The 26,551-nt window shown below is 35.4% G+C and overlaps 1 protein-coding gene across 26 annotated transcripts in view; it reads right to left on the minus strand.

Annotated features, from left to right (window-relative positions):
- Positions 1–26,551, minus strand: part of NCKAP5 (NCK associated protein 5) — a 1,249,968-nt gene that overhangs the window by 413,127 nt on the left and 810,290 nt on the right. For 25 of the 26 annotated variants that reach the window (XM_054699647.1, XM_054699644.1, XM_054699660.1 and 22 more), the window contains one exon: positions 11,338–11,471. In XM_054699647.1, the coding sequence (XP_054555622.1) occupies positions 11,338–11,471 (134 nt within the window). Of the gene's footprint in view, positions 1–10,644; positions 10,682–11,337; positions 11,472–26,551 lie in introns of those variants that run through there. The other variant, XM_054699667.1, reaches the window with a different exon arrangement.

Genomic DNA, 26,551 nt, shown 5'->3' on the forward strand with positions numbered 1-26,551 from the left:
CATGACAGTAAGTTATTTAATCCATATGAACCTCAGTTTTCTTATCTTCCATGGAGGTTTGTTATAAATATTATATATTATATTATGCTCTTCCATTAAGAAAAGACAGTTTTTTGCTTTATTTCCCTACTATTATCCTACTACCTAGAATAGTATTTGGCACCTGATAAATTCTCATTAAATGTTAATTTTAAAAATGAGCTGAACATATGCACCTCATGTATCTTATGGGAAAAGAATGATCAAGAACTTTCAAGAGTACAGCTTTGCTGCTTTTCATATCTAAATTCTTTTCATGTCCTTTTAGATTTAGTCCTTCACCTCCCCAGGTTTTATTAAGTGATTGATGTTCTCACTATCAGTGTAACCTCCAAGGTCTTGGCCTTTCCTGAACTGGGCTTTACGTGCATCAAGGCAATAACTACAGCCTTAACTACTCTACTGCTCAATTCTTTACTCAAGAGAGACTGCTTAGAAAGCTTGGGTTGCAGATTTTTGCAGTCATTCAAATCTATTACAAAGACCTGTAGGGTATTTCTTGATAACATATTGTGTGCTTTGGTGATTGTTTGTGAAAAGGCAATAGACTTGTAAGTGTTCCATGTGTCAGGCATATTGGAAATATACTGAATATATCACTACTTCACTGGGGACTCTCTTGACAATAATGTGAATTGCTGAGAGAATAGAAATCAATTCTTAAAAGTGTTTCTGACATCAAAGGTGACCGCAGGGTTTCAAGAAAAGGGTTCAAAGTAAGATTGACTTGGGTGATTGAGATATTCATAAGATCAGCAAGGCAAAGGTAGATACTACCCAAAATGCAAAGGGATGATGAAAATCTGATTTAAATGGTTAGGTTGCTTAGATAAGGACCTTAAAGTTAAAGCTGCACACAGCTGTTATTAGCTGCTTCTGAAACTCAATATCAACCCTTACACCTTTAGGCTTGTCTTTGTGGTCTGTACTTTTAACCTAAAATGCCCTTCCTTCACTTCTCTATTAAATCCCCCTCACAAACACATGCTTCAGTGCTTATCTGAAAAGAATCCCTTTCTGGCTTGCAGAGTTTTTCACAGGTCATTTTTCCCCCCTTTCTTGTAGCCTTATTCAATTTGACCTAATGTTCGTTTCTTCAAGTGTGGCTCTTTCCCAGCATAAATTCCTTAGGGACAAGGGACATGACTTGCTTAGTTTTGTGCCCCTGGCCCCCAGCTTGCTTAGCACAGACTCAAAACAATTTTGTAATTTTTCAAATCATCATACTTTGGTCTCAACAGTGCCTACAAAATCTTACTCTATGTAACAATGCCAACAGAATGGAAAAAATTTTAATTAAATAAAAATAAACTAGAAATCTTATAGTTATTCAGGAAATATGATGCACCTGTCTGGTCAAATACAATGCACAGTGAGGGCTCAATAAATAGTAGTTTAAAACGGCAATATGGTCCATCAGCAATATTACTTATTTCATTGATTCCAACATTTGCTAAGCACCTACAATATAGCTCAGACTAGAACCCTAAGAAGTTTACATTTTCCTGGGTGGGACAATATCATATTGAGGTCTCAATATGCTAGCAGCAAAGAATATAATTACATGATTAACATCTGTGTAGGAATTCAGTGAGAAAAGTACAGTGAGGCATGAGGTGACTCTGGAAATGAATATTGTCAGTTAAATATGTATTGTCCAAACCAACAACAAATGGGAAATTTAGATTATCTGAACTACATTCAGTAACTATCTAGTTCATGTGATATAAACATCACTGTGACCTGAAGTAGTCTAGATGTCTGTGAATACCAGTATAATCATCAGCCCAGCTGATTTGATAATGCTGTGCAAAAAATACACTAACAAACTAAAGTCCATACAAGAGACACTACAGACACAACTAGAGGTCCTTCCTTATGCATTTTGAAATGAGAAAATGGTAGTTATCAAGTTTTCCATTTAATGTGATAAACTGTCATTTATCCCTCTGCCCCAAGTTTCTCTTGGGCACATCTCTGTCAAGTGATGATGGTCTAAATTTAAGAGACTCTATCAATGGCAGACTATGTGACTTTATGAACAAGGCTGAAATCTGTGTGCAATATAATTGCATGTAATAGAATTTGAAACTCGGTTTTTTTATCATAGATTATAAACTACAAAATAAATGAGTGAGGGAACATAAATGGTATCAAGCACAAGTCAGAAGTTCTGTTTTCTAATCTGGGATCTACCTAGCCACGGAGTCATAAACAAGTTATGTCATTTTTTTTATGTCATCTATCTATTTACTAAAATTATGTTGTTATAATATCCACTGTCTGACATCCATAAGGTTATAGTCAGAACTAAATGAAATAATGTAGGAAATACCTTCAGAAATATTGATAAATTAAGAAGTATAAAATATCTTTGTTTTTCAGTTGCATTGATAGCAATATTAGTAAGCACACTTATGAGAAAAATGTAACAGCTTGAAACACAGGAACTATATATGGAAAAAGAAACTCTTATTTGTAGTGTGAGAAAATATATTCTGTAACTTGCTGCTGCTACCTCCAAACAACAGGTGAAAATCTTTGGTTAGGAGAAATGTAAAAGGAATTCTGAAACACAACAAAATGAAAGCTATAACACATTTCTGTTGTCAGAACCCCATAGCTTCAGCATAGCTAATTCCTTCCTTTATTCTTGAGAAACATTCTTAAAAGCTTGAGGTTGTTAACAGCAGATGTAGACATTTATAAACAAGGACCATCTTCACTGAATTATTTTTCACAAATTAAACAAAGGATCCCAAAGAACAGTGCTGAATGTTGACAATCAGCACTCAGAGACACACTCTGCGGGAATACCATCCATTAAATGCATTGCCTATGGACCAGAAAGGTAATCAGAACAAGAATCTTTAGTATTGAGACTGCTGCCTTTGCATTTGCCCCATATGCTACAGAGATAGACTGTTATAAATGTTATCTGAGGGTCATAAAACACCCTCTGAAAGTAAACTTTACCCTACGGGAAGTAAACTTTCAATGCACCAAATTCTATTAAGTGCCTTGCAGACAGGAATTCTGCAAAGAAGATTCTGAAACAGACAACTCATCTTTTATAGGTAAGCACTCTATCATAAACCTTAGGAATAGGAAATTGTGTCTTCATCCTCCCAGGCCATCATAGTTTATAACTCTTAGAATGATGACTATTATTAAAATTTTAAAGATCTCTGGAAATGGTCATTCTGTAACTTCCCTTTGAAGCAAATAAACATATTATCCCTAAAATTCTTCCAAAGTCTTACCTCAGTCTCTCATAGTATAATAACGGCTGCATGTTTTTGCTGCAAGGAAGGTATTCTTTCATTTTTTTTAAAAATTTATTTATTTATGTATACAAGAACTGGGGTATTAGCCAGAGGTGTAGGATTAAGAGGACTCACCAGAGAGAGTGGGGAGAAGAACAGGCAGATCTACTGATATATACTGCTGAGGAGAGCAATTAGATAGATAGGAGAGATCTGCTGAGTCATGTGGGTTACCTCCCTGGCTAGTTGGGGATCTAACTGGTACTGCAGTGGCTGGCATTAGCTTGATAGCGCTGTGACTTTAACCCCTGTACCACCAGGGAGACCCCTTCTTTCATTCTTGTATTCATTAATACATATAACCATCAACTAAAATACATATTGAATGTCTATCACAGTCAATGGCAACACGAGATATAGGTATAAGAATATGACAAATGTTCTCTGCTCCATGGAAAGGCAACGACAACCATGGTTAACTTTCCATTTGGATCATTAGGAGCAATGCATAGGCACATCTGACCACAGGAAAATATGAAGGAGAGGAGAATATTATGAACTCCTCTCAATCCTACACCTCTGGCTTATACCCCAGTTCTTGTATGCATAAATAAATAAATCTTTAAAAAAAAATGAAAGAATACCTTCCTTGCATCAATAGCACTATCAAGCTATTGCCAGCCACTGTAGTACCATTTAGATTCCCCACCAGCCAGGGAGGTAACCCACACGGCTCAAGTATATTTATCAGCAAATTCAAACCTTGATAAATTCTGTAGGTCAAATATTCTAGGTACTTCAACAAATAAATTTGAAGGAATCTTAAGAGAAATCTACCTTATATATCCCACTTTTAAACAAAGGTGCAGTACTAAATGAAAATGTAAAGACATGAACATTAAATGATAAAACTTTGCAAACACAGGGAGTTTTACTGCTGTAAGTCAAGACAAATAGAAACCTAATAATGGGGGAAGATAGAGGCTGAAATTGGGACGAGAAGCCAGGAGGGGATTTTTCTCCATTTCCTCCCCCTAGATATAATATTGGTTACAAGAGTGCTTACCTTAGAATAATTTGCTAAGCCAAACATTCTTTAGTGTGGGGTTCTGTAATAGTATTTTGTTTTTCAAGAAGCATTTATCAACATGGATTAACTAGAACTCATGCCCATCACTAGTGGGAAGCAAAAGGAATACTTTGAGGAGAAAGTTTGGTAGTTTCTTATTTAGTTATACCTACACTTATTAGATGACTCTGTAATTCCATTCCTAGTTACTTGCCCAAGAGAAATGTAAACACGTGAAGTCCTGGGTGTGAATGTTGATCACAATTTCATGCACACCAAAATCTGGAATCAATTCATCAGTAGGTGATTTGATAAACTCACAATGGTGCATCTATATAAACAATAAAAGGCAATGAACTTCTGACACACGCAACAAGAAGTATGTACATCAAAACAGACACTAAGTAAATGAAGTCAGTCACAAAAATGCACATGTTTTACTAACTTCAATTCCAAGATTTGCTAGAAAAGACAAAACCACAGGGAGAGAAATCAGATCAGAGATTGCCAGGGTTATGGAAAAAGAACCAACAAAAAAGGGAGATGCCCCTCAGCAATGTACTTCAGTCCTTCTGCCTGCTCTGCTCCCCGCTCTGGCTCTGGTGAATTCTCTCACCCTCCCGCGCTTCTGACTGTACCCAGTGCATGTATAAATGAAACAAACAAACAAAAAAAAAACAAAAAATAATATAAATAAATAAAAAGAAAAAAAAAGGAGACGAAGGAACTTTTCATGGGTATGGAAATATTCTATTGATTAAAATACAGATCCTATATATAGCTATATAATGGATAAACTTATCAAAACTGATCAAACAGTGTATCTAAAAAAAGGATTTTTTTTTTTTTTGTAAATCTTACCAAAAACCAGTTACTGAGAACTGGAATAAATTTTGTAATTTAGTATGCAATTTTAAAATATTTTGTTCAATATCCTGAATTTCTTTTCTTTTTAAGAGTTGGTTGTGTGAGGACAATAACACATTAAGGGTTATAATAGATAATTGAAAAAAAGTTTAGAGGAGACACTAAATCACTGGTGCTTTCATTGGTGGCTATTTCTTTAGAGAAATCGTTTATAAGTGAAAACAATTTTGGTTGTCATAAAGTTCTCTCTGTTCAGGCTTTTCTCCAAACCAGTTCAAATAAATCCTAAAATGGACAACATCAGAGCCAAGAGCAATAATGGTCATATCTATTGCAGAGTGTCTTAACTTCCTTTTGCCAGTCAAGTTTTTCAGTACTCAATTTTGGCTGTCCTCAACAGAAATATTTCATCTGGGCTTGGCAGTTTTCTAATCTTGACTTCTCCAGAGTCAAGTAACCAGAATAGGCATGGTGGAAGGGCAACCCCAGAGCCTCATTGTGTTCATGGTACGAAAAATCGAAGCACCCCCTCCTAGTTCTCAATATGGAAGCTGATTGTTGGAACTTTAAGCAGGCCTGGTTATAACTGTGTAATTATAACTTCATCCAATAAATGCACTTTAGTTCTAATATACTGTCCTTTAGAAAACATTATAAAATTAAAATTCAATTAAAATTCGTCACTTACAAATGAGCGAATTAAGATCCTGAAAGACCAAATTATCTAACCAGAGTCTTGAAGCTAGTTAGAATGGAGCTAACACTTCATCCTCAAATGTCTGCTTACTAGAACACTGCTTGCTCTATGAAAGGAAACTGGAATTAAACCCAGTGTTAATATTGTTTTCTCTAGCAGTGATGAATAATGGGCAGTAAAAATCCGTGTTTTTTACTTGACAATAAATAACTTTGTTAAGAATTTAAAGAGAAACTTGTGACAATGTCATTATGTCGGAGAAGGACAAAGAAATAGAAAGAAATGAAGAAATGTTCAACATTCAGTACACTAACAGCTGTTCAGGGAGGTGAAAACAGTCTCTTTTCTTTTCATTTTCTATGTAGTTGGCTTTAGCCTTCCTGTCCTTTGCTCAAGAGAGCTTACAACACACTAAGACATAAAATAATGACATCAAGATATGAGAACCATTATGTTAACTAGGCATTTTAAAGATGCCATTTAAAATCTTTTCCTCCATCTGTTGTAATTTGAAGAAAATCTATCATTTAACCAGTGTTGCCTTGCCATTTTCAACTTCTGGTAGATTTACTCAGAGGAGTACATGAGAGACCTCCATTTTTATGAGAAGTCTCAGTGAGAATTATTACTGATAGTACAGAAACAGCCACCCCAAATCAATACAAAACTGCTCTCTGTATTCTTCGGGAGGAACAAAGCACTCAGGAGAGCCAGGTTCTGTGATCAGTGAAAGGTGATGGAATCATCTGAAATGGAAACAAATCTAGAAGAAGAACAGAAGTCTGGGCTATTACTTATCCAAAGGTCAATTGACAGCTTTTCTCATCTTGTTATGTTTTTCTCCTTCCAAAGATGTAGGAAAAAAAATGTTCTTTTAATGTTCTAGGCAGGTACAGAGGCTGAAGGGAAAATAAGGGTAGAACATTTAAGAGCATATTATTCTCTTCAACATTCACTTCTAAGCCAGGAACCTATAGCTTCCAAATGGGCAGCAACTAATGTAGGAGCTAAGCAATAAAACCATCTCTATTCACATCTCCTTCAAGTTTCGACACACTGTAGACAGTATTTAAGAGTAGCAATCCATGGTGATAGGAGAAATCCCCACTATAGAAAGCAAATAAATAGTTTCTAGGCAGCAGATAGCAGTGCAGGGAATTAAGGTCAGAACAGGTGCAGAGAAATCCTGAAGCTAAGGAGTGAAAGTTTGAATTCCATGCTGATGATTTTTAACTAGCTAAGTCAATTATGGGTGACAAAGCATAATTATTGCCTTTACTTAAATTTACACTGTGTGATATACACGTGTATACATATTCACATACACACACAGAACAATTCAAGGCTGCAGAGAAACACTAATTGATTTCTGATGCTTTGATGTGATATGGTTTGCTAAATATCAAAATATATAGTGTACAAAGTATGCATGCCTAATGGTAAGTCTACCAGGCTGTTCTAACATAAAGCTTCCAACACATTGCAGCAGAAACCTGTCATACATAAAATATGAGTATTATGATTGTTAATATAACTACTCAGTCACTAATTTCATCTGGTTCATTCATGCCTTTGCATAACAACGTGCCATTAATATGCAGTCTGTTCTGAATTTGGATAAATTTCAATTCACTCACAGCTAACCTATAAATGTGTTGTTTTGTTCATACATGTACACAAGGCTTCTCTATCTGGATTATACAATTTTCATGGTGCATAGTATGTCCTATCTTATTATGAGAATAATAAAAGTGGCTGTCTAATAAGAACAGTAGTTTTTAGTAATAATGTACATAATGACTAGATTTCCAAAGAGAACAACTCAAAGCCATTTGCAAATCACACATGGGTTGCATGAAATCAATACTCTGCAGAGTAGCTTATTTGCTCACAAGTCTGTTTTCTAAATATGGTTGGAGACAGTTCTAGAATTAGAGAGATCACAAAGCTAATGTCACCTAAAATATGCCCAGTTGTTTATATCACACAGACAACAGGTTAAATAATCATTATGGCATCTGGACTGCATCTTTGATTTACATCATCAAACAGTAAGGCAAATGAGGGGCAGCCCTAATGATAACACCACCTGCTTCTCAGTACCACCTTATAGAAGCTCTCTCATCTACAGGGAAGGCTTGGCCTGAAAATATCTTTTTTTTTTCCCTGCATTTACATTAAGGAGTATAAATGGTCTGAGTTAAGTTTGTTACATTCTTACATCACTCTCAAAGCAGGAAGTTTCTGATTTATGAGTTTAGAGCTGATTATATAATTTCTAATTGGGCAATTTTGATTACTGACAATTATATCCTAACTGGAAGTCAAGAGATGAATGGGAATATGGATGAAGGTCTGGTAGTGACATAAAAGAGAATGGCTCATTCAAAAGTTTTTCTAGATTCTATCACCTAAGGGATCCCATTATGCATAACCACAGGCAATCACAAATGTTTAGATTTGGCAGGTTCCTTTAAGCCACACGATCTATCACCTACCTGGAAAAAACAAAATCAAGTCTCAGACTAATGTTCTTGAATCACTCATTCTGACACTTAAACTCTACCTCCCCACTTCCACCCATATATGCAATGTCCCAGCTTCTAACTTCACTATTCACCTTCTTCTCCAATGCCTCACCTCATCACTAAATCTGAGACTTGGAACCTCATTAACTTCTATAAGGCTACATTACCACAAACATACCAGGAAAAATACTTCCCCTAACTAAGCCCAGGCAGCTTATGTTTCTATGTTCCAATTCATAAAAGAGGATTTATGTAGATACCACTAGTATATATAGGGATGTTCCCATGAATTTGTAGTACAGTACTTGACTTGAGACTCTTCAGCACTGGAGTTCTTCCTGTTTTACTTGTTAATATTTAGACATGGGTCCAGAATTCCTATTTAATGTATTATAAAGTAATACATTAAATAATAATGCATTATAAAATAATATATTAAAGTATTATTATAAAATAATACATTAAATTGCATGTTATGTAATACTGAGAATTTTACAAAGGGTAAATGTAGAAAAAGGTGAAATAGCAGAAAGTATATGTAGAAAGAGGTGGCACAGCAGAAATAATAGTACTTCTAAGAACTGATGCCAATTTTTATCATTTTGAACCATTGTCTATTATAGGCTTCAATGGCATCTGTGAAAGGACTATGGCAAGCATTTTGCTCTCAAAGTATTAAAGTATTACCCAGTTCAAAGACTATGAGTTAAGAATTACATATTCATCTGTATTTTTCTTTTTATCTTACCTGGCAAAAGCCTTAGAGCTAGAGTAAATGTTTATCTTCAGAAAATATGTGGGGGCTTGTTAGTAGGACTACTTGCCATTTTCTGTTTTTATTTCACCAGCCTTATTATAAAATTACCTTTTATTAGAAACCACTTCCTATCTTTTGAAAAGGTATAGGTAATTAGCATTATTTTTAACAGTAACCTCAACCCATGTACAATATTCAAAGGAAGTTACTATCTTAAATATCATCACATATAAGATGTGTTTTCCTACCAAGGAGAAAAGGGAGAAAAATATTAGTATGAAAGTTTCAAATTCAATACAGTAATTTAGATTATAGAAATTATTTGTGTGAACATTTAGATGCTGTCCATGTCCAAGGGTAATGCATTATTGGTATGTTATGCAATACTGAGGATTTTACAAAGAGTAAATTATAGGAACAGAATTGTTTAAATAATCATAGCTAGAAATATCCTAAAAACCAATGTTCAGAATGTGAAAGACCATCAGAAATGGTTCAGTGGGCCTACTTAAATTGTGCAATTATCTTATCTGTTATATATGGATTTATTCTCCCATCGTTTGCTAATTTATATTAATTGTTTGGCTGTAATTATACTGAACTTTCCAGTTTCAATAAAGCTTTATATAAGAAAACTGATCACATGGGGGAGGACAGTGGCACAGAACTGTCACAAAATCAGTATGTAAAACCAACCACTATTTATTTTACACATGATTATCTTCTCTATCAGCATTGGCTCTAGTATAACTCAAATCAGTATATGATTGTCATTTGATTTACAGCAGATGACCTGGCATCATATGAAAATAATTTACTGTGCCATGTGCCTCACACCCTATAAATCAATAATTTGAATGCTGAGACATCTCAATTAGACTCACAGGGGTAGCAAGATCTGCCTCCTCCTTTCCTAGATCATTAAAATGGCAAGTATTAGGAAGCAGTGCTTGTTTTAAAGTTGTTTCAGAGGGGGATGATCTATTATTTTAAGTTGGAGACATAAAGTCAGAGTTGCCATCAAACCAAATGAAAAATTGAGTACAGAGTGGTATAAGTAATAGACTGTGAGGGGTGGGACATGAATCCATTCAAGTATTGATTGGTAGATTTCTATGGCACCTGTGTATTATGCATGGGATTGAACATTTGTGCAGTGTTAAATCATGACTCTGAACACAAATAAGTCATCCATTCTCCCTATCCTGTTCTTCCAAGAAGTCTCTGAACCAAAGACAAAAGAATTCATGACATTAGCTACAATAAGATAAATCATTTGGAGGTTCCACTTTGGTGTCTACCTGCAACACATCTAAAAATTAAAGGTAGCTATTATCAGTTTCATAACTGAGATACTATCTTATACATCACCGATCATGCAGTTACATAAATCCCAATGGCAAGTTAAAGACAAGACTCACACAGCTTGTTCATGAAAATTTTAGGACAACTTCTCAAACTTCATTCTGCCTGGGATAATCCTGTAAAGGGTAAATGAAACAAAAATGCTTTTCCTGACTTTGCAAATGGTGAAGTGAAAGAGAAATGAAAACAAATCACCCATCATAGGGTGCCCATTTCTGGTCCATGGAACTAAATAGATATTCATATGTAAGATCAAACCTTCACCTGCTTCATATTAACAATAAATGGAAGTTGAAAGAGTCTGATTGTGCTAAAATTAAATCTAAGATGAGCTATTTTTAATATCCTTTCAAAATCCAGTTCTGTTTTTTTTTTTTTAAGGGAAAGGAAATTATTATTATTTTGTTTTACTTCTCCTAAATGCTTTCTCTCAGTAAAGATTAAGAGCTTACTGGAGGTCTAAATTTATGTTCTCCTTCTGTCTGGCCTGTCAGAGGACATGCCTACAGATCAAAATGCTACCACATCTTACTGGAAGACCCCCATGGAAAGTCATAGGGAGGAAAAGAAGCCAAAAACTGTATGAGGTACAAATGCATTAGTATAGACGGACCAGAGGGGAAGGCCTAATTGGAATATTAGCTCCTCAAATGCAACAGAAACTTGCACAGTGCAATTTCAAGCAAATCTGTTACTGGTACAGGGAGCGATGCACCTCCTATTGCATGATGCTCAGTTCAGAACATTACCTGGAGAATTGCTGCTGCAGGCTGCGCATCTGAATTCTGTTGCGCTCAGACTCCAGTGTCACCTCCTGTAATCGCTTCTCGCTCTGAAGGCGTAAGTGTCTCTCTTCTTCCAATTCATGTATCAGCTTCTCATGCTGGTAAAAGCACAAGGGGAATGACTTTTCAGAAGATGGTTCTTAAATATTATGACAACAATAATTAGTAATAGTTGGCTGTAAAGGTTAACTTGAACTTTATATGTAATTAATATATATGCATATACATTAATGTCATCTTTATTACAACTCCGTGAGTATTATATTATTATTAATCTCTTGCTATAGACTAAGAAACCAAGACATCTAAGTAATTTGTCATTAAAAACTAGAAGTTAACACGTTTTCAATCTTGGTTGATTTCACTCTAATGCATGAATAATTTCCACTAACATAGGGGGATTCCTGGGCAGATATGAAGATGTATAACCTAATAATACTATGAAGTACATGATAATTCAAGTAATAATGAGTAAGATTGTTAATGCCTCTTCAGAATTATCTCATCTCCAATCTCTGGTATATTCTTTAAAAGGAACATTTCTGTTTTTCATAGGAGGGCCAGCATTTCCAGTTAATTAGACTAGAGATAAATAATAGAGTTAAAGATAATAGAGTTAAAGAATTATTAGATAATAACAGAGTTAAAGATAATAGAATTAAAGAATTATTATTTATTTTCTCCAATTATGTTTTCACAGATAAAGATAGGCTAAACCACCAGCTGTACTTATAATCCCAAAAAACTAGCTCATCTCACCAATAGGCATCTGGGATTAATAGAGGGTCTAGAGACCAGAGTAGAAGGTTCAGCAGAGACTGCAACTAGAGAGAAGCACACAAACTCAGAATCTCCTAATATTTCTCACCCAGCCATGTCAACACTGTTTTTGTTGCTGCCTTTGTTTTAAAGCATGTCACAATGTCATGATTATTACTGTTGCTAAATTAAGCACTTTTCTTACAATATAGTCTATTCTATAATGAAACTCAAAAATTTAATATCTGATTCTAAGAGAGGTATACTTTCGGGTATTTTTTTTTTGTTTTTCATCTACATTCTTAAAGGGAAAAAGAGGAACAGGGACCTCAGTTTTCAAATAAATCAGACACTTCGGCCCTACTTGAACTACTAAGAAATTGAATATATTGCAGAGGGCCTATTTCAGTAAGTGAGAGATAGCAAAGATAGATTTGCTTTAACCCTAACTCCTTGGGTAAAAGTTCTCCTGAGTACCATGAAAAAAACGTAAGACCATGATCTAGAAATGAATCAAGATTATCTAAAATAATTACATGTTCTTTTGTCTCTGAACCTTTGACCTTGTCTATCCTCTTGCTTAAAATGACTTCTGAGGTCTGTATTTAAAGTCTGAAGATTCCTGCCAGGCTCAGCTATTAGATATTTCCTTTAGAATTTTTCTCTTATCAGTTCACTGTACTCTTCCTTTTGTGACTGCTATCAGCACCTATTTATCACTCTTTAGGTCCTTGCTTTATTCTATCATTATTTTTCAAGCACATTAATCATAATTCTCCAAGTAGACAAACACCTGTTTGAGACTGGGACTGTGTCTAATGCACATATGTGTATTGTATTTACCTTAATACTCAGTGCATAGTAGTACCAGAAATACATTTGCTTATTGTTTCTTTTATTTTGGAATTTTTTATTTTTTATATAATTTATATCAAAAAAGATAAACTCATGCCATTCACAACAACATGGATGGAGCTGGAAGGGATTGTGCTCAGTGAAACAAGTCAGAAGGAAAAAGAAAAATATCAGATGTTTATTGTTTCTTAAGTCAGACTTTTGCTAAGCCAGGTCTTCAAATTCTATGCCGAGAAGTCCTTGATGGTGCATTTTTAACTCCCAGCAACATTCACTTCTACCAGAATTAGACAAAATCAAGTCAAATCAAACCTTTAACGACAGAAGTAGTGAAAGTAGAAAAATTAATATTACATACATTTTGTCACAATAAAAAATAAACTACTCAGTTGCTGTATGTAGTTAACATTCCCATATTTATAGCATCATTAGACTGAAAGGAACATGGATACATGACTGATATTAAGGAATTTGAAAGATTCTGTTTTGATTCCAAAATAAGCATATATATATATATATGCTTATATATACATATATATATATATGGTATATGTTAATTAGTTCACAAGTACATCCTAAGAAGGATGTAAAGTTTTGCAGAGAATATAGTATTTCTCCTTCCTTCAAAACAAAGATTGTTACACAGATTCATCAGTGCCATACTGAGGAGCTCACAAAATCTGGTAAGGGAGAAGCTTTCCTGAATAATCCTCTCTGTTCAGTCTCTCAGTGCCTTTCATGTATGGATAAAATGACACCCTTACAGTATAGTGGAAGTCTTGGGGAATTCTAATACTAGTGAAGGCAAAAATTGTTTACTAAAATATATTCCCTTCAAATGGTATGTGCATCAATTAAATAAGCAGTTTGACTGCTAAGTCACACCTGTTTTTCATAAATGGAAAGTTTCCTTCTGAAATTAAAAAACACGGCTAAAAGTACCAAGAGTGTATAACAATAGATAGGCCAGAAATACTTTATTACTTGTGTCATGGGTGTAAACTGATTTGTCTAAAAAAGTAATTTTGATTTTCTCCCACAAGTTTGCTCTGAATCTTTCACAGCAAGGAGAGTAGAAGGGAATAAGAGATGGAAAAGTGTGGATATTATTTATATGGCACAAGTAGCTACTGAAGAACAATAAGTAAAGGCAATGTCATAGAAATCTGATGAGGCCTCACTTCTTTGACAACATCTCTCCTTCCATGGAACCACTGGGCTGGGTTGATTTTAACAAACCATCTTCAGAAAGTACTAATAGTGCTTTTCAAAACTCATTGAGCCAAATATTTCCATGTCTTCCCATTTCATTTAGCAAGATCACCTCTTCCCTTTCTCCTCATTGCTTTTCTTGCCATTATACTCAAATCACTGTACCAGGATTACAATATAAAACTGAATTTAAGAAGCCACATATATGTTCACTGGAAACTACCAGCCACATGCTCTTATGCTCTTCTTTTCCTACAGGAAAAAGGCTCTATCACTTCAAAAGGCTGGTTCACATATTTTTCTCAACAAAAGCAGACCCTGAGTAGGGGAACTTTCAATCCTGTGATCTTTGGCTGTTACCTCTAGCTGAAAGAAAATTAATTCTCTGAGAAAATTTTTAATTTAGAGACATTCACATTTTCTAAAATGTTTCTGCCTTCATTGCTGCATTTCAACAAATTCCAATGTTATCAACTTCATTTAGAGACAAAGAAAGTGGGATAAATGAAGGAAGGAGTTTGCCCAGGTTGCTCTGTTAGAAATGAAAGCTTTGGGACCATATCAAGTTTTTCTGACTATAAGTCTTTTTTCCTGACTAAGTCTACTATAGTCAGTTATGCTCCAACACATTTTAAAACTGCAAAATTATTACAATGTAATTGATTTATTAGAAGTCAATATGATCTTATCACAAATCTCACATTTGCTCATGCCTGATTTCATTCATGAGATAGATGAAGTGAGCACAGAAAGTTGCGCCCCATAGAACTTAGTGCAGAAATACATAAAAGGAATCTCAGGTGGGCAAAGTGCCTGGGTGTTATAAGCCACCTCATCTGCATTTGTTGGTAAAACTTTCCCTTTGATTTCAGAGGGAAATCTGAAATTTCTCTCTTCCATCACTTTACAATAATTTATAAGCTACAACCTTTCCAGTGACCTTCCAAGGATGCTGCCATAGTAAGCTGTATGCTTTATTCAAGGGAACATGCCATATCTTTATTCTATTATGTATATCTTAAGCATTTATCACATGTAAAACTTAGCTGCTGTTTTTACTAGATTCCTATCTTCTTATGTGTCACCAACAGTTTTTGAGTATTGTGCTGTCAGTTTTTTTCCCAAATGTTTGTACAGCACTTACGAACACTATGCCATATTATATTATAACAAACTTCTTAAAGGTGGAAAAAACGAAATCAGAATCAAAAGGAGAATTCCTAAGCCCTTTCCCTATTCATGCAAAAGAACAAAGAGTTGGGCCCTCAACAAAGTACTAAACAAAAAAAAAAAAAGAGAGAGAGAAAGGCATACTAAATACATGTCTTTGCCTATCAAATCATCTTGTCTCTGTCTAGAGCCTTCCATAGACCTTAAATTACATAAACCTAATTTATTATTCTCTGACTACTCCTCCAAGCATGGAGATTCCACATTTTTCCAGAGTATTCAATTTTATTTTTTATAATCACCTATATTGATAACTTTCTAAGACTTGCTTAAATCATTCATCATCAAGACAATTGCTATTTGTACATTCACCAGAAATAGAGAAAAAATCTATAGTTTTTGACATTATTTCCCTATTTAATAGAGAACGCTGCTAGAAAATGGAACTATGTTCACACCTACATGGATTTTGCATGCAAGCTGTGAGTGAGCGGCTACTATGTGACAGACGCTGGATCTGTGCATGAGACAAGCAATGGACCAAATAGACATGCTTCCTGATTGTATTAGACTTGCAAGCTAATGGAGAAGGAAGTAGCTAAATGAACTATCACACAGATAAATATATCAGTACAAACTGACAGATAATTAAGACATTGCTGAAAGACGACAGTAAGAGGAAAGGATTTTGTTCCGTTAGTTATAGGAAACCTCTAAAAATGAAAGTTTAAACTGAAGAATGACCAGATGAAGAGAAGTGCTCAACTATCCATGGAACATCTTCAGTCACATATGGGTAAAGGAAGGACAGTGCAGAGTGCCTAGAGCCTGGTGAGCCCAGGGACAGGTGTGGCATAGGATCAGGTGGGGCGGAGTGAGCACTAAACTAGTAAGCAACAGAAGTACATACTAAAGGTGTGGAAATACATCTTGAGCAAAACAGTAACTTGTTACCAAGGTTTAACAAAGGAGTGATAGGGACTGATAAAAATTTTGCAAAGATCATTTGACTATTGCACCCACCACCGAATCACCCATAGTCCACCACCATGGTCTATTGTGCCTCCTTCCTTCTTGCTTCTCATCTCTCCCAACCTCTTCCTTCCCTGGATGCTTCAGTTTTATCATCAGCTTTTAAGGATTAGTACTTAAACTTGTAAAAGATATTATTTTTAATACCAGCACCTAGCATGATTTTAAACAGATGGCTTGATTGGTGGTGTGCAAACTTCCATGGTTAATATTAAGATATTAACATTTCACTTCAAATATAGGATTCAATAAATACCTCTATTCTAGTTCTTTTTTTAAAGATTGATTTATTTACACAAGAGCTGGGGTACAGGCCAGAGGCGCAGGAGGGTGAGAGAATTCACCACAGACAGAACTGGGAGCAGAACAGGCAGATGGACTGAAGTACACGGCTGAGTAGAGTAGTGGGCGAGACAGGAGAGGTCTGCCATGCCATGTGGGTATCTTCCTGGCCTGCCGGGAATAGAACCAGTGCTGCAGAGGCAGCAGACAGCTTCACAGCACTGTGCTCAACCCACTGTACCACCGACGAGGCCCTATTCTAGTTCTAATTGCATTTGGTGATTCTAGTTCCATAAGTGCTTGACAAGACTGGCAAAGTTGGTCACAGAAGATTTCAAGTATTTGGAAAAGAATTTCTTGCTGTGGAAATTTTAGTACAACTATGCATGGCCACCCATTAATTAAACATCCACCATAATAAGAATCGTGTGCCCACAGCTTCCAAGTCTCTATGTGAGCCCCAAGTAGCGAAAGACATGAGGCATTACCTCATCCCCAAATATAGCGCATTGATTTGATGCTTAAGGAGTAGAGAAAATATAAAGAAAGGTATTCACTACATGTTCATGTTTTAAAAGATTTCCTCAGATGAGTTCAAGTTATAATGATAATATTCTTGTTGAATAATATTTTATGATTAAAGAATCATGAGGAAAAAGTACTAACATCTTTAGGTAATCAAGGAATCTAAAACATCATGCAAAGTGAACACAGGCTGTTAGAGAAGGCCATGGAGCTGAAATAATATTTCTAGGTATTGTGGAAAATTTTATGCAAACTTACTTAAGAAATGTGGAATTTGGCAAACAAACTACGCACTTTGTAATGGGAATTTTAAGTAAAACAGACTATTAGAAAAGACAAGCACATTTGATTCAATGGCACAAATATAAAACATGGAATTAAGACTCTAATCAATTCAGACCTTTGAGATCTGCTTGGATGTGCTTATGAATTGAGTCTAGACAGTCACAGATATCACCATGTGTTCACCAGTCAGCATCCAATGTACACTGAAACATTTTAAGATTACAAAAGATATGCAGAATAGCCATCCTGATCTTTTTGCTACCTATTGAGAAGTTAAATTTGGTGTGATTGTTCCCTCAGAAATTCATAAGCCAAACATACAATAACAGTGATATTAAACCATTATATTCTCATCAAAACTAATTTTTAATGGCAAATCTCTATACTAGACAAAGTCAATCAAGTCAACATAAAATGTATCTAAATAAAGCTATAGTTAATACATTTAATTGCACTCTCATTTTTGCTTTTTTACACAAACTGCAATCTCCATTTCCCTTTAAGAGTCCCTGAAACCAATAACCCCATTAGTTATGAAAGATTCAGTCATCCTAGAAGTAGAGGAGCAGATAAGGAACTTAAAAATTGATTTTTTTAAAAGTCATACTGTTGGCTGTAACAGAAGAATCAGAATCAGATTTTGAGATGCTAGGATCCGCAGTGCTGATAACATCGCCCGAGAGAAACAAAGCTTTTATACTAACGAAAAAAATGCAGAGCTTGGTTTAAAAAAAAAAAAAAAAAAGTGGGAGGGAGAAGGAAAGAGTAAGTGACAGAAATGAGGAAGAGAAGGGCAGGAGGGCAATTTTAAGGGTAAAGGAGGCAGATGGACCACTAGGAGGATTCTTACAATGTCCTAAATGCTGCACAGGAACTGTAAATGAGAAGTGCCAAAGGTGAATTGCACCAGATGACTAAATTTTCCTAGGCAACTTACCTATGTATTACTTAGAAAAAGGGTACAAATGTGAGCCTTATGGGATGAAAAAAACTCAGGGTGGATTGTGCAGACAAGTATAAAATGAAGGTCTGGCATATCAAGATTGATTTGGATTATAAAGGCATGTTGGAACAAATTATAACAAATTGTGGTTCTACCATTTGTTACAAAGAGAAAATTGTTTTGCTTATAATGAACTTTATGGTATATCGATATGGCTACAAGTGAAGAATAAAAGTAATTTTGCTTCTACAACATTAAGTAACGCAATTTTGAAAAATGTCAGGCAGAACCTTATACTCTGATCCACTAACCACAATTTCATAATTTTAAGTATCTTTATTTTCACCAACATGTTCCCTGTGGTGGAGAAAACATGAAGTGTGTTAGGCAGGAGTTAAGGTGTGGTGAGTCTCAGGAAATTCCATGGTATTGGACAATGACTCAGGCTGAAGCTAACCAGATCATTATAAAGTAGAAAGCATTTTCACCATTGGAGAGGCAAGGCAAGGCACCTGCCCACACTGGTAGTGACTGTCTTAGCTCTAAGAAGGAATTCGTCCCCAATACACACTTTAGGTGAAATGAAGTTTTCATTCCTATCAAACCCTTTATGCTAAAAACTCACTAAGCTAATCATATGGACTCCATCTTGAAGAAGTGACAGGTAAGAGATGATCACAAGTTTGAGAGTTGGAATGACCTCATGGAAAAAAAGAGCAAAAAAAGCACTCTAGTTCAATATGCTAGGTTAAAACTGCTTAAATAGAACCTCCACCTTGGGTAGCAGCATACAGACCCTGTCCCAGATGCTGATTCTTTTATGCTGAGTTGCATAAGCTTTAATAAATTCTTAGTTGGTACCTACAAGATTAGAGTCTCCATAATTTCTATTTCTTGGAGAAGTCAAGAACACAAATCTGTACCAGTAGCCTTATGGGTTGTCGTTTTGGTCCGCCCATTAAACTGTGATGCTACTTTGGAAAATATAATTTCCTTCTTTAAACCTTTTTCTAAAATGCTTAAGTCCCTTTCAATTCTCACATTTTATGTGTCCATGAAATTAGCTACAACCAGAGTGATGGGGTTTAGGATGCACTATCCCCAAATATGGTGCCTTGACATATTGAGTATCTTAAGCAGAAGGTGTAGAGAAAAAGGTAGGAGCAGGAGTGTCACTCTGACCTTCCCTTCACCTTCTTTCCTATAACAGGTCATGAAACCCACATGTGCAAGGTCCTGCCCTATATCAGAAGGAAGGAAGTCCTTCTTAAGACCAAAGACAGAGAATTTGGAGCTAAGAAATATGTGTAAATAATCCTTAATAAATTAACCCTCTTATTCCTAGTTACTTCTTCACCATTTATAACCTAACCTAAACTCCTCTGTCTTATCAATTATTCACAAATTTACTATTTCTTGAACAGTTATAAAAGTTGCCTACTCGGATCACCTCATTGGGTCTTTATTCTCTTATGAAGGCTCTCATGTAAATGCAAATATTCATTAAGAACTATATCCTTTTCTCCTGCTGATATGTCTAAGTTTAATACTCAGGTCTAACTAGAGACCAAAAGAGGATAGAAGAGAAATTTTCTTCCCCTATAATGGCAAGAAAAATATAAAATACCATCATGAATAGAAAGAGATAAAACAGAATGTCTATAAAATGAGGTTATACACATACAATAGGGGTTAGTATATATTTTATCTGATAATAATGGCAGTGACCAGCATTCCTTGTTTGGATATTAGATGTGAGGTTGTAGATTTAAGAGGCTAAAGACATGGTTTTCTTGGCTAGTTTTAAACAGGCAAGGCAGTGTTAGAAAAGGAACATTGGATTATTGCACAACTGCGAAGAGAGGTAGTGAAACATACCCCAGAGGCATAGGTTTTCTTTGGATTCTAAAATAACTGCAGGTCTCAGTAGACCTTGAGGAGAATGACAGAATCTAAATTATGTTCGAGCAAGATAATTCTTCCTCAGGGTGGACTTCAGTAGTAAAATGATACCTTATAGGAACAAGCAATGGTGGTTTCTTTTTTATTACTGTCATTCATTAGCAATGGTTCCTTGAGTTAGAAAATGCCTTTCCACAAGGTTTTCTGGCTCACTGACTCTATGATTTCAACAAGTTTCTCAGAAAACCATTTCTTCTATAGTTTTTGAATATCTTATTATGGGAGTTGACCAAGGAAAGCCGGACATTGAGTAAAAAACCAGGTGGGTAGTATGCTGGATACCCACTCAACTGCCTAGTTCAGACACACTCCCTTACTTTAGTCTTTTGAGATTTTTGGTTCAAGGCTCAATTCTCAACTTTACTTAGAAAACAGCTTCATTTACTCAACCAATGAGTCCTTTTATAAGAAATCAATGACTCCCTCTTTTCTCAGTGGTCACAGATCTTTCTCTGTTGTCATGTTAATTGATCACAATTAACACTAACTATTAATTACACTATCCCTTTGGGGATTCTCAGAAGTCAATTTTATTAAATGCCTCCCTATTTGAATTAAATCTTAACTATTCCTTTCTGTTCTTTGGATATACTATATTTTATTTTATTTTTTTAAGATTTATTTATTTATTAATACACACGCTGAGTACAGTCAGAAGTGTGGGAGGGTGAGAGAATTCACCAGAGCCAGAGCGGGGAGCAGAACAGGCAGACTGATGAAATTCACTACTGAGGGGAGCAGCGGGCGAGACAGGAGAGGTCTGTCGTGCCATGTGGGACCCTCACTTGTGGCCAGGGATTGAACCGGCACTGCAGAGGCTGCGGACAGCTTTGCAGCCCAGCGCTCAACCGCTGCGCCACCAGGGGAGGCCCTGGATATATTATATTTATACTGGGAAGGATGTCAGTTATTTTAGGGTTTTGGGGTTTTTTTTACTTCCAGTTCTCTGCCCTAAACCAATCTTTAGAATGGCCCTAGATTTATCTATTCCCCATTACTCCCTCACTCTGTCCCATTCTCTCTTTCCTCCACAATGATTAGTGGGGAATGAAGGTATTTCTCCAGCTAATTTTATTCCTATTTGAAACCCACACATTATAATTCTCTTCTTGCTTCTTACTACAGAGGATTCCAAAATTTTTCATTCCATATTCCAAACTACAACTTCAGTCATGTTAATGATAAAGGTCAACACTTGCTCTGCCTTTTTCATCCTGCAATGTCTTTTATTCACTGTCCCCCTAATTTCTGATTTATCTCCTATATTGGTGCACTTAGTGTTTAATTCTTTAAAAATCATGTGGTGCCATATCTACTGCTAAGCATTTCATATTAAATAACTATCCCCATCTCTTCAAAGAACATGTTTTTCTTTAGGCAGGATGAGAACTTACACTTGGGAATGAAACACCATTGCTGATTAGCATAACAATGATCAATCCAGATGTTCAATACATTCTTGTTGAGTTGAACTCAATTCCCTTGCCCTCGCAGCACTACCTCCTTTTCCTTAGCTGCAGCCAGCTCTGTTTGCAAAGTGTGTGTCAGTGACTTCAATCTTCATGATCCTCACAATAATGATAATGTGATAGGATTTTCTTTGGTGTAAAACCCCCATATAGATACATTTCACCCAGTTAGTCATTTTCTTTACCTGTCTTGAGCCTTTCTTTGGTCTTTTTTTTCTCTTTCCTAATAGCCCATATATTATAATCCCAGACTTGATATTCACATCTTTTACTTGATTAATCACTTTCACTCCTTAACTATTAAGTAACATTTTTTTGTTTCTTAGAGGATTTTCAGTAACTTCCTTAAAAAGCATTTATAATTCCATTTTTAAAGGAATAGCACAATTTAGTGTTGTTTTTGTTCACTCTCCTAGATTTCACAGAGATGTAGGAGGAAAAAAATATTCAGAGGAAGAATCCTTTTTTTCCCCTTTAATTGTAATCCTTATAATCCTGTCTTTCTTTAGTGAATGGGTATAATTATATGCATGAGAAGTTTATAGAGTATTTGCTATGATAATTATTCATTCCTCAAAATAGGAGAATAATTATAATGTCAACAACAGACTGTGCAAGGTGCTAGTGGGTTTTCACTTTAATTCTGTCAGAGAAATAGCTTCTAGGACTTCAGTAATTAATATTAATTTCTCACAAATACTTTCTGTTCATTTGAAAACACAATAAATGCTTTCATGCTTCCCATTTTATTGTGAAAAAGTTTCAGAATTTTTTTTAAATGAAACTTGAAAATATCTGGATTGGTTTTTACAGAGCTAGCTTCTATTATTTTATGATACTGGACAAAATAAGAAAGCTGAAATTTTATAGTAAGTTTGCCTCATTCTCATTAGTAAATGCAAGACATCACATTCTATCATTCTATTATATTAAAAGGCCAGCTATAATATTTAAAAGATCAATGTGGAACTCATCATAAGGTTTGGTTCAACACCTTAGTATTTCATTTCATACAATTACCAAAGTTACAAGAAGTTGAAAATATTATATACTGAAGAAGAGTTTGTGTTATTTCAGGGAAGTAAAGTTAAACAGAAATAACATTTTTATGGGAAAATCATTAAAGACATATAAAATGAGCTGAGTGAATACAGTGAATCTATAAAAGGGAAAATATATATTCTTTGAAAAACATGTGAGTACTTATTTTAAAGCACACTTAACCCTCGGTCAATCACTTAAAAGGAAGAGAAGATTATGAGAGATAATCTCGGTGTCTGAGTGGTAGGAGATGGTCACAACAGGACACAAATGAAAGACACGGCTTTGTGTGATACAAACAATAGTCATAAAAATAGACCACTATAGACTAGAGTGACCATTAAGTAGGTGTCCATCTGACACAGGATGGAGTAGAAAAACTCACAGCGGAAACACCCAGACCACAACTACAATCATTGAGTGCAATACAAACAGAGGTCAGAAGCTATATTCTCATGTTCCCTTTTTTGTAATATTTTGGCTTGTTCTCTCTTTCCACTCCTGCCTGAATACTCAGCCCTCTTTCATGCAGATGTGGTCTCTCCTGGATGACTTGGTCAAACTCAACAGGACACCACCAAGCAGTTCAGCTATGTTTCCACACTGACATAGCTTTCTATATGTCTTGCAAGCAAAGGGAAATGGAAGACTGTAGATTACAGAAGGCACTTTGTATCACCACATCCAGCTGAGGCCCTAAAATGGGCTGACAAGGGTGTTCCTGCCAACCCTGTGTTTGTTGCTGTGCAGTCTTCCTTCCTAGGTTGCTGAGAGAAGAGCTTATTTTTAAGAAGTTGCTAGAATTTTTTCATCTGGACCATTAGGATTTATATATAAAACTTTTATCTCCATTTGTAAATATTCTCTTTTGCAATATAAACCTTTATATTCAAGTTTAACATGAAATCCCTACATTAAGACAGAAATATGATTAACAAGGTCATAAAAGACTATAATCATTACTACACTGGTATCTTTAAAAGCCTTCCTGGAAACTTTTGCCTCCATCTTGAGGAAGCAACAATGTTAAAAGGGTGTGTGTGTGTGTGTGTGTGTGTGTGTGTGTGTGTGTGTTTCACAGACCTTGAATGTTATGAAATGGTTCCTTCCCTTTTACATTATAGATCATTAGAACATTCCTCCACAAGTGTATGTTTTTTCTTAAGGGTTAGGGCTCTTAGAATTTTTGGCTGCAGAATCAAATTCAAAATCTACAAATAAAATGGTTCTAATTAAGGAGGGTTCACGGCCATTAATTACCATGGTCAAGCAAAGCATTATACCAGCATGCCATTTCTCACATTCAAATATCCTGAACAGCAGCTATGGATTCTTACTCCAGGAAAAATCACACACAGTCCACAAATTTTAAAAAGGACTCCTTCTACCAAACTTTACTTACAAGCAGTCATTCAGTAAATAACAGTGCAACCACTGAGAGTCTGTGGCTACTTTTATTTTCTATGTAAAATGTAAAAAGCACACATTTAGTCAACAAGACTGTGGTCATTGGCATTAAATCCAAAACATGGCTAGTGTCTATAGTCACACTGATGCTGAGACAGAAAACATCACAGAAATACAAACATCACCTGTCTAGTCAAGGAGAAGTTGCCAAAGCAATTCCAAGATGAATAAAGCAAACAAAAATGTAAGAGAGAAAGAAAAAAGAAATATACCTATCACAAATAAGAATGATATTGATGATGAATCTCGATCCAAAGTCTAAGTAAGCACTTTATATGTCTTATCCACTAACTTCTTGCAACAACACTCATTAGCAGGCACTACTTCCAAAGCATCATTTTTAAGATTATGAAGCTTAAAGTCACAGGAAGTAAGTAGCAGAGCCAGGACTGGAGTTCAGACAATCTGATTCCAGGGACATAGAGCCTGGAATATGCTGCCTTCTAATACCCACAATACTATCCTCTTCCACCCCTTTACAAGTACCAAGGAGTTGCTTTCCTAGTCTAGCAAGCTTTCATTTCAACTAGTGAAGCAACTGATATCATAAAGCTTCTCCCTTTCCAGGACTGGTTAAAGACTGTTGGATATAAGAAAAATTTAAGGGACTATTTTAAAAAACAGAGACCATTAAGAATATTGTCATTGAAAAAAGAGTATTATGTTGTTAGATCAAAATGATTACCCATTAAATAATTAGCTCACAAAGCAAAACTTTCTATGCAAGGTTGGCAAGTTTTTTCTGTAAAGGGTCAGATGATAAATATTTTATTTGTTATGGGGCATGCAGTCTCTTTTTCAACTACTCAGTTCTGCCCTTGTAGTCTCTGTAGCATGAAATAAGGCACTATATTAATGCTACGCTAACAAGTGGGTATGGATTTATTCCAAGAAAACTATTTACAAAAACAGGTGGTAAGGGAGGCAGTATAGCCATAGTTTTTGGATCCTGGATCAAGATTACCGGTTGACATTTCATGAGAAGGAATCAATTTTATTTATTCGTTTTCTAGGAGATGGTATTTCTTTTAAACAAAATCCTTGAACTTCCCAGAAGTCATGGGGTTGGAGATCTGTCAAATTATGTATTAAACATAATTTGATACAACTTCCCCCAAATTTAATGGAATTGTAGCTACTGTCAACAATCAAAAAACATGGTCTACATTTTCCAGAAAGGATAAGACTTTCAGCAATTCTGGAAATCATGCAATATTTGTGCCTGTCTGTGTGCTAGGAACAAAATCTTTCATCTATTTCTGTATCATATGTTGTTATATTTCACCATTTGGTGCAGAGCCATTAGCCAATGTCTCTTCTTAGTCTCAACAATGCAATGATACCCCATTTCATGGTAGGGGTAATAAAATTTGGAGTCATTCATTGAGTGTTGTTTGGTTTACCTGAATAACTTCTCTGGTTTATCTGAATAACCTCTTAGGTTACTCAGATAATTTTAATTCAACAACAACTTAGAACAAGCCTACTTCATGTCAAACTAATCTCAACATTAGAAAAATTTGCATATTAGTTATATGTATAGATAAATGACTTCAAACAAATAAGCATTCTGTTTTTCTCTGATACTCTAAGAGCCAATGAGGAGTTGACAATGTTGAAAGGAGTTGACAATGTTAAACACTTTTCTGTCATATGTTCTCCGATGTTTAAATAAATACTTAAATCTAACCATTCACTAAAGTCAAACAACTCAGAATGTACAGAAAGATCCTCTAACATGTGGAGTATGGTTTGTAGCAGAAACATGCTCACTATCTACCAAAAAATCGATACTTACTCTGTGCCAAGTAAGTTAACTTCTTTTCATAGCCAGAAATGAAGTCTCCTGTTTCACAGTATCTGAGTTGGTTTAGGAGAGAAAGAATAAACTTGCAATTTAGAACCTGTGTAGCCCTTGGGGTATTCCCCTTGTACCAATAACTAAACTCCCAGATGGAGTGTTCAGTTCATATTTTAAAGACTTCAAAACTTCAAGTGTCCTTTTGTCTGTTACTCATTGATTTCTGTTAAAGTAAATGTTTTTCACTCTGTAATCAATACTTTCTTACGAAAATAAACCTAGACATTGACAAACAACTCTGCAGCGTATTGCAGCTTTCCTTAGAGTGGACAACATGAAAAACTACTACCCTCAAGAATTAAAAAAGATTGCATT

The sequence above is a fragment of the Talpa occidentalis genome, unplaced genomic scaffold (assembly GCF_014898055.3).
Source record: "Talpa occidentalis isolate TD23 unplaced genomic scaffold, MPIMG_talOcc4v2.1 talOcc4.3, whole genome shotgun sequence".
Classification (NCBI taxonomy): domain Eukaryota; kingdom Metazoa; phylum Chordata; class Mammalia; order Eulipotyphla; family Talpidae; genus Talpa; species Talpa occidentalis.